The sequence below is a fragment of the Callionymus lyra genome, chromosome 10, assembly GCF_982586985.1.
Source record: "Callionymus lyra chromosome 10, fCalLyr1.hap1.1, whole genome shotgun sequence".
NCBI lineage: Eukaryota > Metazoa > Chordata > Actinopteri > Syngnathiformes > Callionymidae > Callionymus > Callionymus lyra.
In genome coordinates this window covers 4,771,341-4,783,633 of record NC_141827.1, presented here as the reverse complement: position 1 = coordinate 4,783,633, position 12,293 = coordinate 4,771,341, and the positions used below count along the sequence as shown (strand labels likewise).

The window sequence follows — 12,293 nt, the reverse complement described above, 5'->3', positions numbered from 1 at the left end:
CCTGAAACGGACTCAAAGGAAATCATTTAGAATTGAATGCATTCAAAGTTACATTTAAGCCTTTGTTATTGTGACTTTGTTACGTTTTTAAACTTTGGAACATCCACTTGATTTAATCCACTATAATTCTACATGTAGTTAAACAGCATTTAGCAACGTAATAACATTTATAATTCCATATAGCTAGACAACGAATCACGTAAATGTTATTTTGTGTGGGAAATGGAGGGAACGTAACGTTTGTCAACAGCAGGATGTGGAATACACCTGTACGTTTTTTATTACTTCATTTGTATTTATAATTTAACAAATTTTACCGATCATCATCTTGACTACATCCGGTCATGCATCTTCGCTGTCGTACCCATGATGTCCCGCCCACTTTAATCTGATTGGTTTCGTTCGGTGCTCACCTCTTGTGATTGGTTAATGAGACATTGACGTCACTGACCTATGAGGTAGTAAAGCACGCTGAGAGTCACAAGATGATGAACTTCTGGGTCACAAAGGAATGTTTGTTTCTGAAATAAAATCATTTCGTTCTAGTATTTTTCAAAGCTGTTGGAGGATCAAATGTGGTTTTAAATATACATATAAAACCACATCTAAAATAAAAGACAAGAATACAGCCACGGAAATTACATTTTTTTTTAAACAAATTGTTTAATATAAAAAGGAACAAGAGAGACTCACACACATTCTCACATTCACACTATCAGGTCAAGAAGTCTATACAAGATAAAGCCTACAGAGGTCATGTGATCTCTACTGTGACGAGAACCTCAGACATGATCACAAAGTCTGTTGAACTGCTGGTTTCATTGTCTTTGAATTTGGACCGAGCTCCGTCTAGATCAGTCCATCCCTCCGATGTCGTGCTGTTTGTACGACTGAGAGACCAGAGACCCTGTGGAGACACAGAGTAGTCAGTAAACGTGTACAAATACTCTTGAGTTTGAATTTCTGTTTTTTATGTGTATCTTGAGTCGCTTCTTCAAAAATCTAAGAATCACTTCAACAGGTTGTTAACCGTTTGGAAATACTACGATACAAACCTTTTTTATTTTATTATAAATATACAAAGTACAATAAATAGATTAAACAGTCAGAAAACTCAATGGAAGTTAATCAATGTCATCAGAAAATTGTTTAATAAAAAACATTTCAAATATATTTTTATTTATCAAAGTTTAATTAAATATTTCTATATTAAAGGTTGAAGTAGTTTTTTTAATCTTTTATTTTTACATGTAACGTTTTCAACATGATTTTTACCATAAACTTTTTTTTTTTAATGAAAAACAGTTTGACATATTCTAATTCTAATAATTCAAAAATACATTTTCTAAATTTTAAATGTATAATTTTTTTTGATTCTAAATAGAATTGTTAATTAAAAATAAAAGCGCAAATTAATTACGATAACGAATGAGAAATTGTAGAAGTTAGAAAATGTAATATTAAATTATTAGAATACCGAACAGTAAAAACTGCATTCATTTTGTAATAAAAATATTTTAAATACACCTTTTGATATAGAAATGATTGAATTAAATCGTTTTAAAACATAAATAAGTTTAAACAAAAGTCAAATTCAACGACTCTGATGACTCGGATCAACTTCATTGAAACATTGACGCAATGATCAGGGTTTGATCCATGGAAGTATTAAAGTTGACGTAATGTTCATTGATCTTCAACGTCGAGGTCAGAACACAGAGACAGGAAGGACGGAGCGAGGCGGCACTCACACACATCAAGCCGAGGTGGGGGTGGGAGCGGAGCAGGAGGGTCAAGAGGTCAAGCAGGAAGCAGACGCAGACTTGCCAGACTAGCCTGCAGGGAATCAAGCTGCACCAACCCACTGATACCCCCCCCAACACCCGGCTGCCAGAGCACATCAGAAGTCACGTGACCGCCGGGTCGGGGTCAGAAGCGTTGAGGTCGGCCTGACACCGAGCGAGCCTCCATGTTGAAGATGAGCAGATAAATGGGAAGTTGTGTCAACAGGAACTCAAGTTTGGAGCAAAATAAGTCTGAGCTTCCAGTTTCAGGACTTTTCCACAAGTCATGTGATCACCGAGGGACCGTCATGTCCTCGAGTCGCTGGTGTTCTGGATCCGTGACGGGCCCGGTCCAGGATTAGCAGCACTTCTCACACTCACATGACACGAGTTCATCAGTCGAGCAACGAGACATCTCGGGATCGCTCGCGAGAATCCAGCGAGTTCTCAGCGACACCTTCACGTTTATATTTAGATTTGTTGGTTTGACCGTTTTAATCCTAGATCCTTTGATCGTAGGATATTGTAAGTAAGTGATAGTTGTTTGTAAAGATCTTTCTAGACCAGGGTCACAAAGCGCTTGAACGAACAAAACAATAAACATTTAAAAATACCTACAGATTAAAAAGTATTTCATCAGAATATTGATTGGTTCATTTTCAAATTTCAAACGTTGAAACTGATTATCTTTATTGAAATGTATATATATATATATTATTTTTAAAAAAAACTGAATAAAAAAAAAATCCTATAGTGAAATATAGTTAAAATAAATGTTTTTGAACATTTAAAAAAATATTTTTTACACAGTTTGATATTCTGATTCCCAAAATTCAAGTTTCAATTTCAATATCTTTAATCGTTGTTGTCTGGTGACACTAATATAATATTTAAAACATATTTAAATTCAGAAAATGTATATCTCATTTAACTGAATACAAAGATTTTTTTTTTTAATTAATCGATGGCACTAATTTACTGTGAGCATCGGCTACTCCGTCTCTCTGTCCGTCCACAAGGTCTTCTTTCGACTGAAATATTAATTCAGTGCCATAAAGTCAATAATTAACCTTTAATAAATAAACTATTTCATTTCAATCACTCAAAAATGAATTCAAAGCTTAAAACAGCAACATTTAGTGAACATTTAAGTTTCATCATTTGAAATGTTCAATATCCTGATGCCACTGATTTACTTTCACAGTAGAAGCACTGGAAAGGAGGATGAGATTTTCATGTAAACTTTATGTAAATTCAGTTTTTCATGTCTAAACTCAACATCAATAGTTGATGAACATGTTTGTAACGCAGCTGCTGCTGGAAAGTTCTACTTTAAAGTCGATATATAAGCGTCAGACTCCAGGAGTGGGGGGGGGCAGCGTGCAGACCTCAACGAGGGGGTGCATGTGTGGGTGGGCGGGGGGGTGTTGGGCAGGGGCAGCACAGTGAAGGGTTCGGGGGCGTCAGACAAGCGGGGCAGCAAGACCAGCAGAGCTCCCAGACCCGGCAGCAGCAGCAGCAATAGAGTGGTGGAGAAGCTTACCTGTGGCCAGGCCCACCTCTGCCCTGCCCTTCATCCCTCCTCCTCCTCCTCCTCCTCCTCCTCCTGCACCTCCCAGGCCAGAGCTGCCCATGACCTCCATGGGAAAGGAGGCGCGCTCGCTCCTGTACGGTTTGGCCCTGAATGGGAAGTCTTTGTCTTTACCTTTGGAGCCTTTGGGCCGACCTGCCGTCTTCTTCTTGGACTTGCCGTCGCCCTTCACGCCCAGTAGAGGGTGCACCTCTGAACAACACAAGGCGTTAGTTCTTCTTCTGCTGCTCTGAGACGCCGGTGCTGAGCTCACCGTCACTCGGGACCCCCTGCAGCTCGATGGTGGTGGTGCGGCCTTTCTTCTTGGGGGGGGCTCCATCGGTCGAAGGCGGACGCTGCTTCTTGTCGCCAGCAGTCGACCCGTCTTCTGCCCCCGTCGCAGCATCTGGAGGAGGTCCGAATGGATTCTCCTCCGGGTCCTCCACCTCAGGAGCGATGGGCAGGTACAGCAGAGCCTTGTAGTCCTCCAGCTCCTCGTCACTGAACACACAAGAGAACGAGACAGTTGGTCTAGTCCAGCCATGGGTCGAGCTCCTGGTCCTGGTTGAAGGTCGTAGACGTTGACCTTGGATCCAGTGAGTATAAAGAACCTCACCTGCTGCAGAAGGCCACGATGGGGTCCACGGTTGTGACGTCAACCTCCTCGTCCTCTGCAGCGTCTCCACCTTCAACATTCAGTGGACGACAAACCAGTGAGACCAGAATAAACTCCATGGACCGCGTTGAAGTAGAACCGTAACATGTACCTGAAGTCGTTTGTTACATATTAGTAACTACTGTGATCAATCTGTTGTTCTTTTACACCAAATAAATGTTACCAGATGTTTTGAGATTTGAATTCAATTAAAAAATCTTACTGACCATGTTTTCACATTTTTCTTTTACCTTTGAACATTTTAAATTCAAGACTTTAAGGATCTGCAGGAACCGTGTTAACAAACATAAACACACGTATATTTCTTAATTTGAAAAAGTCACAGAAACTGAGGGAGAAATGTTTTTGACGCACACAACGAAACCTGGGCAAGTTTAAACATGTGTTGTCATCAAGTACCTGAAGCTGCCGTCCTCACTGATGTAGTAAACAGGAATGTGTCGTGCTGACTTCACAAACTTGGTATTATCATCAAATAACAGAACGTCCTTGTTCTCAGGAATGATGCGAGGATTTACACAGACTGACAAAGTTCAACATGAAGATAAATACAGAAGTCAAGTTGTGATTTGACTTCAGGACTTAATAATAACATAACAACACTTTCATCTATGATAGCAACAGAAGATGCTTAAAAAGTAAGTAAGTAAGTAATTTATATTTGTGGAGCACTTTTCTAGACCAAGGAGATGCTAACATTAGCCGTTTGCTCCATCATTAGGTGCATCTTTGCCAATAAGATGAACTATTTGAGGGTTTTGCGGAATCAATTTCCACTTGTACTCTGGGAAAGTTTCATTACAAGATGTTCTGCTGAAAATTAAAGAGAAACTGTAATATTAGCAACTGAAAATGTATCAAAACTTTAGGAGGGATTAATGAAGTCAATCTAATCTAATCTAATCTGTAGTGGTGCCTCAGGTGACCGACAGCTGTGAATCGTTGGCTGGGCGGCAAAGCATTATAAGAGCTGTTCAGGTCAACATTAATGAGGAGGGTGTTGAGAGGGACTGACACCACGAGTTTTCAATGTCAAGTTTGCAATTGTAAATATATTTTGTGCATATAAACAATTAAAAAATGTAATGGTCTCGATTTAGCAGTTTTTGTTTATTACGAGGGTTTCAGGAATAAACGACGGACCACTGACGTTTTAAATTGAACCCGATTCTTGAAAACCGACCCTTACTACAACCATAACTTGTATAGGTTCAATATCTGAGACAGTTTATACATTTACTGTATGTGTCATGATTTTAACTCAATCATGAAACAAAGTTTTCTTGTAATCTGGAGCAAAATTGTATAGAAAATCTGCATGAATGTACCCGTTTGCTCAGGTTCGCTCTTGTCTTCGTCCTCTATGTCGAACTCGGACTCTCTCTCCTCGTACTCCACGTTTTCATCCAGTTCTTTGAAGTCTGGAGCAAAAGCACTCCAGTTTTCCTGCGACACACATGGAACTGTCACACAGCAGCACACTCACGGTGAGTCACATTTGAAAATGGATGTCAAGAGTCTCCGTACCACTTGGTTCTGGGCCCAGATAGAAACCACACCGCTGGATATGGAGGCAATGATTGGACGGACCGGGTGCCACTGGACAGATCAACACCAGCATATTATTGTGAGAACAAATGATGAAGGTCGGCCATCAAAGGGTTTCTTACGGCGACATCCAGCAGCAGCTCTCCTCTGGTTCCGTGCAGGATCTTCACCAGGTTGCCGATACTTTTCTCCCAGATGTACAGGGCGTGTTGTCGGGCCGAACCAGCGACAATGTACTCGCCGTCACCAGAAAAGCAGCAGCGTTTCCATGGAGTCCTGAACGAGACAATCCAGGTGCGTTAGCAGGTTTTGGAACAAACACGTGTCCTCAGGGGTTTGATGTCTCGCTGTGCTTGTTTGTGCCTCTGGGCACTTCTGTCACACATACTGAGCTAATAGACTCATAACCGTCTGTAGTGTCTGAGCAGATGTCTGTCGATATGTCCCTCACCGTACGCCCCCAGGTAACATATCAATATTCAGCACTGTATTAATGTTTTTGGCTTTGTTGTTGGCTTTTAAATAATATTTTTATCATAGCTCTTTTATGGTTTATGTTAAAATAAAGTGTATAAATAAGGTTTTTAATGTACAATTGACATACAAATATTTACAGAATGTGTTTATTTTTGTGTTGCAATTAAAAGTCCCGTTTTGAAAAAAATAAAGATAGTAGTTTTGTCGTGGTAAAGTCAGATTACACAGCTGATGCTTGGACATATTTTGGTTTGAAAACAAATGAAAGCAGTTACGACTTCGTCAAGAGTCATGTGGTCTGTAAATACTACAACACCAGAGTACTGGACAATACTACACATATATACTTGTTACTACACTATCACAACACCAGAGTCAAGCACTGGAAAATACTACACATATATACTTGTTACTACACTATCACAACACCAGAGTCAAGCACTGGAAAATACTACACATATATACTTGTTACTACACTATCACAACACCAGAGTCAAGTACTGGACAATACTACACATATATACTTGTTACTACACTATCACAACACCAGAGTCAAGCACTGGAAAATACTACACATATATACTTGTTACTACACTATCACAACACCAGAGTCAAGTACTGGACAATACTACACATATATACTTGTTACTACACTATCACAACACCAGAGTCAAGCACTGGAAAATACTACACATATATACTTGTTACTACACTATCACAACACCAGAGTCAAGTACTGGACAATACTACACATATATACTTGTTACTACACTATCACAACACCAGAGTCAAGTACTGGACAATACTACACATATATACTTGTTACTACACTATCACAACACCAGACTCAAGTACTGGACAATGCTACCCATATATACTTGTTACTACAGTATCACAACACCAGACTCAAGTACTGGACAATGCTACACATATATACTTGTTACTACACTATCACAACACCAGAGTCAAGTACTGGACAATACTACACATATATACTTGTTACTACACTATCACAACACCAGACTCAAGTACTGGACAATGCTACACATATATACTTGTTACTACACTATCACAACACCAGAGTCAAGTACTGGACAATACTACACATATATACTTGTTACTACACTATCACAACACCAGAGTCAAGTACTGGACAATACTACACATATATACTTGTTACTACACTATCACAACACCAGAATCAAGTACTGGACAATACTACACAAATATACTTGTTACTACACTATCACAACACCAGAGTCAAGTACTGGACAATACTACACATATATACTTTTTACTACACTATCACAACACCAGAGTCAAGTACTGGACAATACTACACATATATACTTGTTACTACACTATCACAACACCAGAGTCAAGTACTGGACAATACTACACATATATACTTGTTACTACACTATCACAACACCAGAGTCAAGTACTGGACAATACTACACATATATACTTGTTACTACACTATCACAACACCAGAGTAAAGTACTGGACAATACTACACATATATACTTGTTACTACACTATCACAACACCAGAGTAAAGTACTGGACAATACTACACATATATACTTGATACTACACTATCACAACACCAGAGTCAAGTACTGGACAATACTACACATATATACTTGATACTACACTATCACAACACCAGAGTCAAGTACTGGACAATACTACACATATATACTTGATACTACACTATCACAACACCAGAGTCAAGTACTGGACAATACTACAAATATATACTTGTTACTACAGTATCACTATATATGGTATCTTGGACCACTTTATGATATGCATCACCAGACACTTGACAATACAAACCCCTTAGAGACACAGTTCATTTAGACCTGGATACTTTTTTTGTTTTTGATTCATTTGTTCTCCATCATCGGAGGAAAGTATCATGTAGAAAATCTATAATGTGTGGAGCACCTGTTGACGAGATCCTGAAGTTTCTGCATGGGCTCCGGCTCTCCATCGCGGCCACAGGTCAGTATCTCTCGGCCATCATAGACTCTGATGATTCGATCTGCGGTGTTGATGAGGAAGCAACTGTGCAGGACAGGGAGGGTCAGGAAAACATGTGAGAGTTTAGATAAATAAACAGCTACGATCACTCAGGTTGATTCTCACCTTCCCTTGCGTGCAAATTCAATGGATTTGATGGCAGTTGTGTTACTAGTACCAGTGGTGACTCTGAAGGAAGCAACCAGCTCCTGTGTGTTTGTGTTTAACACCAAAATCTAAAAAAAGAGAAAGTGACGATATAAAAATGTCAGTTTTTCATAGAACAGAAAAAAAAACATAACTTGAATTTTGTCACTTCCTTCACTTGTGATGCCAAACATTACTTCACCAGGTGCATTTATGTTTCATAATTTGAATAATCTGAATGACCTACATTGGCCTGGATCAGGGGTCGGCAACCCCCACTCTTTCATCATCCCCGAGTTTTTTGAAAATAAGTTAGTATAAATGTGTGAATTTAATTTAAATGTTTCATATTGTTTTTCCCATTCTGTTTGAAAAACGAGCAAACCTCTCCTTCACTTTAGCTTTTATTTAACCAAAACTGTTACTGTGAGACGTTACTTTGTTGACATAAGAACAAGTTTAGTTCTTCAGTCATCAGAACTCTGACTCCTCGCTCCCCCCTCCCTCACCTGTGTCTTAAAGGAACAGTAACAATGCAAAACAATGAGAGTTATAGTATTCAGTTTTTAAATTTGTGAAGACCTAAAAAAAATTAAAAAAAAAGATCTGGTAAACTGTAGAAAATATTTTATATTTTTCAAGTCAGTTACAAATGTGTACATTTTTATAAATTAGGTTTAGTTTGATATCAAATTATTTCGTTTTTAATGTCCTTTTATTTTGTACTCTGCTTTGTTGAAATGATTGTAATAATAATAAAATAATAATGATGATGATTATGATGATAAAATGTTGATTTATATTAATGTAAGTAAGTAATTTATATTTGTGGAGCGCTTTTCCAGACAAGGGTCACAATGCGCTTAAACGATCAAAACAACTCAATAAAATATATACTCAAAAGATCAAGATAACACCAAGAACAACACAGGAGTCTTAGAGAATCAAGAAAAAGCCTGCACGAATAAAAATGTCTTAAGATATTTCTTGATGGAGTCAGTACGCAGAGGGAGAGAAAGATCGTTCCAAAGCTATGTATATATAAATAACCATTCAGAGTCAGTTAGTTACAGATGTACATACGGAAGGAAAAAACAACCATGACTCAGTTAAACAACTGCAGTAAATATACAGTACAAAACATTGTTATGATAATTATCAATGCTTAAAGTATTACTTCACCCTATATTCAAATTTCACATATTTTCCACTCAGCCTTGTCATAATAGTCATGTCAACTAAGGGTTGGGATTATTTTCAGAGTAATTGTTCTTTTTTTAGAGTTATACACAAAAATGTTTGTTCATTTTAATGTAGCAACTGGAGCTCAGTTGGCTTGGTCTTCATCTTCATCCAAAAATACTCTTAAAAACATCCAAATACCTCCATAATGCTCAACTGTAACCTTTTGTATTAAAGCCTCAACATAAGAGATGGTATAATCCACTCAAAACAAGCCTAAAACATAGACTTGTTTATTCTTTTTCCAATCAATTCTTCTCATGTCTATGCTTCAATACAATATGGACGTTACAGTCAAGCAGTATGGAGGTATGTTTTTAAGTGTCTTTTTGGACGAAGATGAAGACGAAGACAACTGAGCTCCAGTCACAACATTAAAATGAACAAACATTTTTGTCTATAACTCTAAAAGAGGAAATTACTCTGAAAATAATCCCAACCCTTAGTCGACTTGAGAGAAGAAAATTAGTTTAGTTGGAATTTTGAGTGAACGATCTCTAACGAAAGTTTTATTTAAATTCTATTTATATATAGCATAAAGGCAAACGGAGAAAGTGAACATTATGGAATGATATTAATTTAAGTCAAAGAGGTTTTGTGGCTCCCAGGGTTTTTTTTCCATGTAGGAAATGGGTCCAAATGGTACTTTGAGTTGTTAAGGTTGCCGACCCCTGGCCTAGATCAGTTAACATAATAGTTAATTTAAAGAGAAATAAATGTTTGTTGAATAATAATTATTCAAGTTTAAGTAGCAGTGATAAAAAGGAAGATTATTAATGATGATAGTCCTGTTGCCTCACTGTAAAATTTAAATGAAAATAAAAAAAGAAACAACAACAACATTCTTATATTCATAGTAAATCTACAATTGGTTCCCTTTAACATTCTTATTTTAATTCCAAAGTTTTTGCTCATCATCATTAGATGAATTTCAAAGTTAAGATGATCACTGACCTTCCCTTTGGCGTTTCCCGTATAAATGTATTCTCCTCTTCTGTCGAAAGATGCGACCACGTTGAGGTCGGAGTCGTCGTCAACAGGAAGAACGACGTGTTTGGAATCTGAAAGGGTTAACAGCACAGGCGCCGACTTCATGGGACAAACGAGCACCTTGTCCCTGGAATGAACATCAAAATCAACATCTTTTGAAACTAAAAGAAATGGTGACGGTACATCTTCAGATTGTTCACTCACATGTCTCTAGGGTGACACTGCAGCTTTAGGATCGGCGAAGGGAACCGGAATCTCTGGTCACAGTCCCCTGTCAGGACGTCCCACTGAGAAACTATGTTGTCTGTAGAGGCACTGACCAGCTTGTGACCATCTCGACTCCAACTAAAATATATAAAGTATGAAAATATATATTTGGATTACTAGTTTCAGTCAAGACCACCAGAGACCCATGATTCAGTATCTCACCATAGGGAGCAGACTGGGTGTATGTGCGCGCTGATGATTTTGGCGATACCCCGTGTGAGGAAGTCCCAAATGACGATGCGGCCGTCGTTGCAGCCGACAGCTAGAAGGGTCCCCCACCTGTTAAAGGTGCAGGTGAGGGCCATGCTGATGCAGTCCAGAGTGCCATCTGCCTCCTAAACATATAAAGATTTATTTTAACATCGTGTTGCTGTAATAAGCAGCTTCATACCAAGTTATGATCGGTAGGTTCTTGAGTCTTTTATAATTATTAACAAGGACTAATCGAAGACTTACCTCTGGATAGTTCTGCCCAAACGATTCTGAAGAAAGTAGGAAGAATGTTAAGATGATTCTGACTTATTCAATAACACATCATCACTGTAAATTATGGGGTGACTTTGGTAGAAATTGTTTAACTTTGAGAAATAAATTTAAATGTTAAAAAGATCTGCATTAGACGCTTATGTTGACAGGTAATCTAAGGCAACCTGAAAAACTTAATCACTTTAAATTTTGCAAAAATAAGAAGAAAAACAATTTACTATAGTAACTTTAGACGATGTAAGAAAACAGTATTGGGTAAATGAAAACAAACGATGGAAAAATTCAGGATCAAAATAAAGGTGGTCATGTCTCAGTCAAAACAACCACAACTCAACTACTGATGTTTGGTTTTCCTTCAATTAGATGCACATGTGTCGAGCTCTATGAGATCAAAATGTTTTAATAAATTATATCCGATTGTTATTTTTGGTTTGTTTTGAAGTTTTTTTTTTCAGAGAAAACATTTATAAACATCACCTGCTGTCAAAACGGCTGCTTTATAACACTGTTCAAGCTAACTTCTAATTACGGTTAAATACGAATAAAATTGCGTATTTCTCGATAGGATCGATTTAAAAAATCTGATCGAAAACGAACATTTACAGTTGTGAACTAAATCAAAGCCTAATTTTGAATGAACTGTCGTCGAAGCTATCGTGCTAAGCTAACTATGCACATCGCTATGAGGGGAAACTGCATTAACTCTAACATTCGAGACGTATATGTTTATTTTTGCACTCACCAAGCAGTTCGAGATTCATTGCGAACAACACGAGGGCGCAAAACCTCCCAAAGCCGTATTTTCCACTTAATATCGAGCTCTTTCTGCTGTTTACGATTCGCTTACAGTGGCGCCGAGCCTCGTTAGGACCCCAAACATGGCGCAGCAAGATTCGCCTGATCAAAATAGAAAAAAAACTCTCCTTCTGTTGACATCTGCCTGTAAAATAATATGCACCATACTTTTATTGATTTTTGTTTTTTATATTTACATATTTTCTCTGTCCTCAAAAATACTGTGTCTACTTAGACTCTTGGGCCATGAGACTCTGTTGTTAGTGATGATGTTGTTGTTGTTC

The 12,293-nt window shown here is 38.0% G+C and overlaps 1 protein-coding gene across 2 annotated transcripts; it reads right to left on the bottom strand.

Moving 5' to 3' along the window:
* Positions 1-638: 638 nt before the first annotated feature.
* Positions 639-12,090, bottom strand: rbbp5 (retinoblastoma binding protein 5). 2 transcript variants are annotated; one of them, XM_087801122.1, is made up of 14 exons: positions 11,957-12,090; positions 11,185-11,210; positions 10,891-11,063; positions 10,666-10,806; positions 10,426-10,588; positions 8,209-8,318; positions 8,008-8,127; positions 5,701-5,854; positions 5,558-5,629; positions 5,359-5,476; positions 3,971-4,040; positions 3,629-3,855; positions 3,328-3,567; positions 639-907 (listed from the first exon to the last, which is right to left on the bottom strand). In XM_087801122.1, the coding sequence occupies exons 1-14, from the start codon at positions 11,973-11,975 to the stop codon at positions 855-857; spliced, it is 1,686 nt and encodes a 561-aa protein (XP_087657248.1). In that variant the 5' UTR covers positions 11,976-12,090; the 3' UTR covers positions 639-854. The 2 variants fall into 2 exon arrangements, with proteins under 2 accessions (XP_087657248.1, XP_087657249.1); XM_087801123.1 differs by having other exon boundaries at positions 3,490-3,567.
* Between the last annotated feature and the right edge of the window lie 203 nt (positions 12,091-12,293).

What these genes read in the sequence shown, in the direction of transcription:
- rbbp5 (XM_087801122.1), bottom strand. An exon ending in CGGGAAACGCCAAAGGGAAG is followed by an intron (nt 8,319 to 10,425) that starts GTCAGTGATCAT and finishes CTCTTTTTTTAG; the next exon opens with ATTTTGGTGTTAAACACAAA. An exon ending in AGAGGTGGGCCTGGCCACAG is followed by an intron (nt 908 to 3,327) that starts GTAAGCTTCTCC and finishes GTGTCTCCACAG; the next exon opens with GGTCTCTGGTCTCTCAGTCG.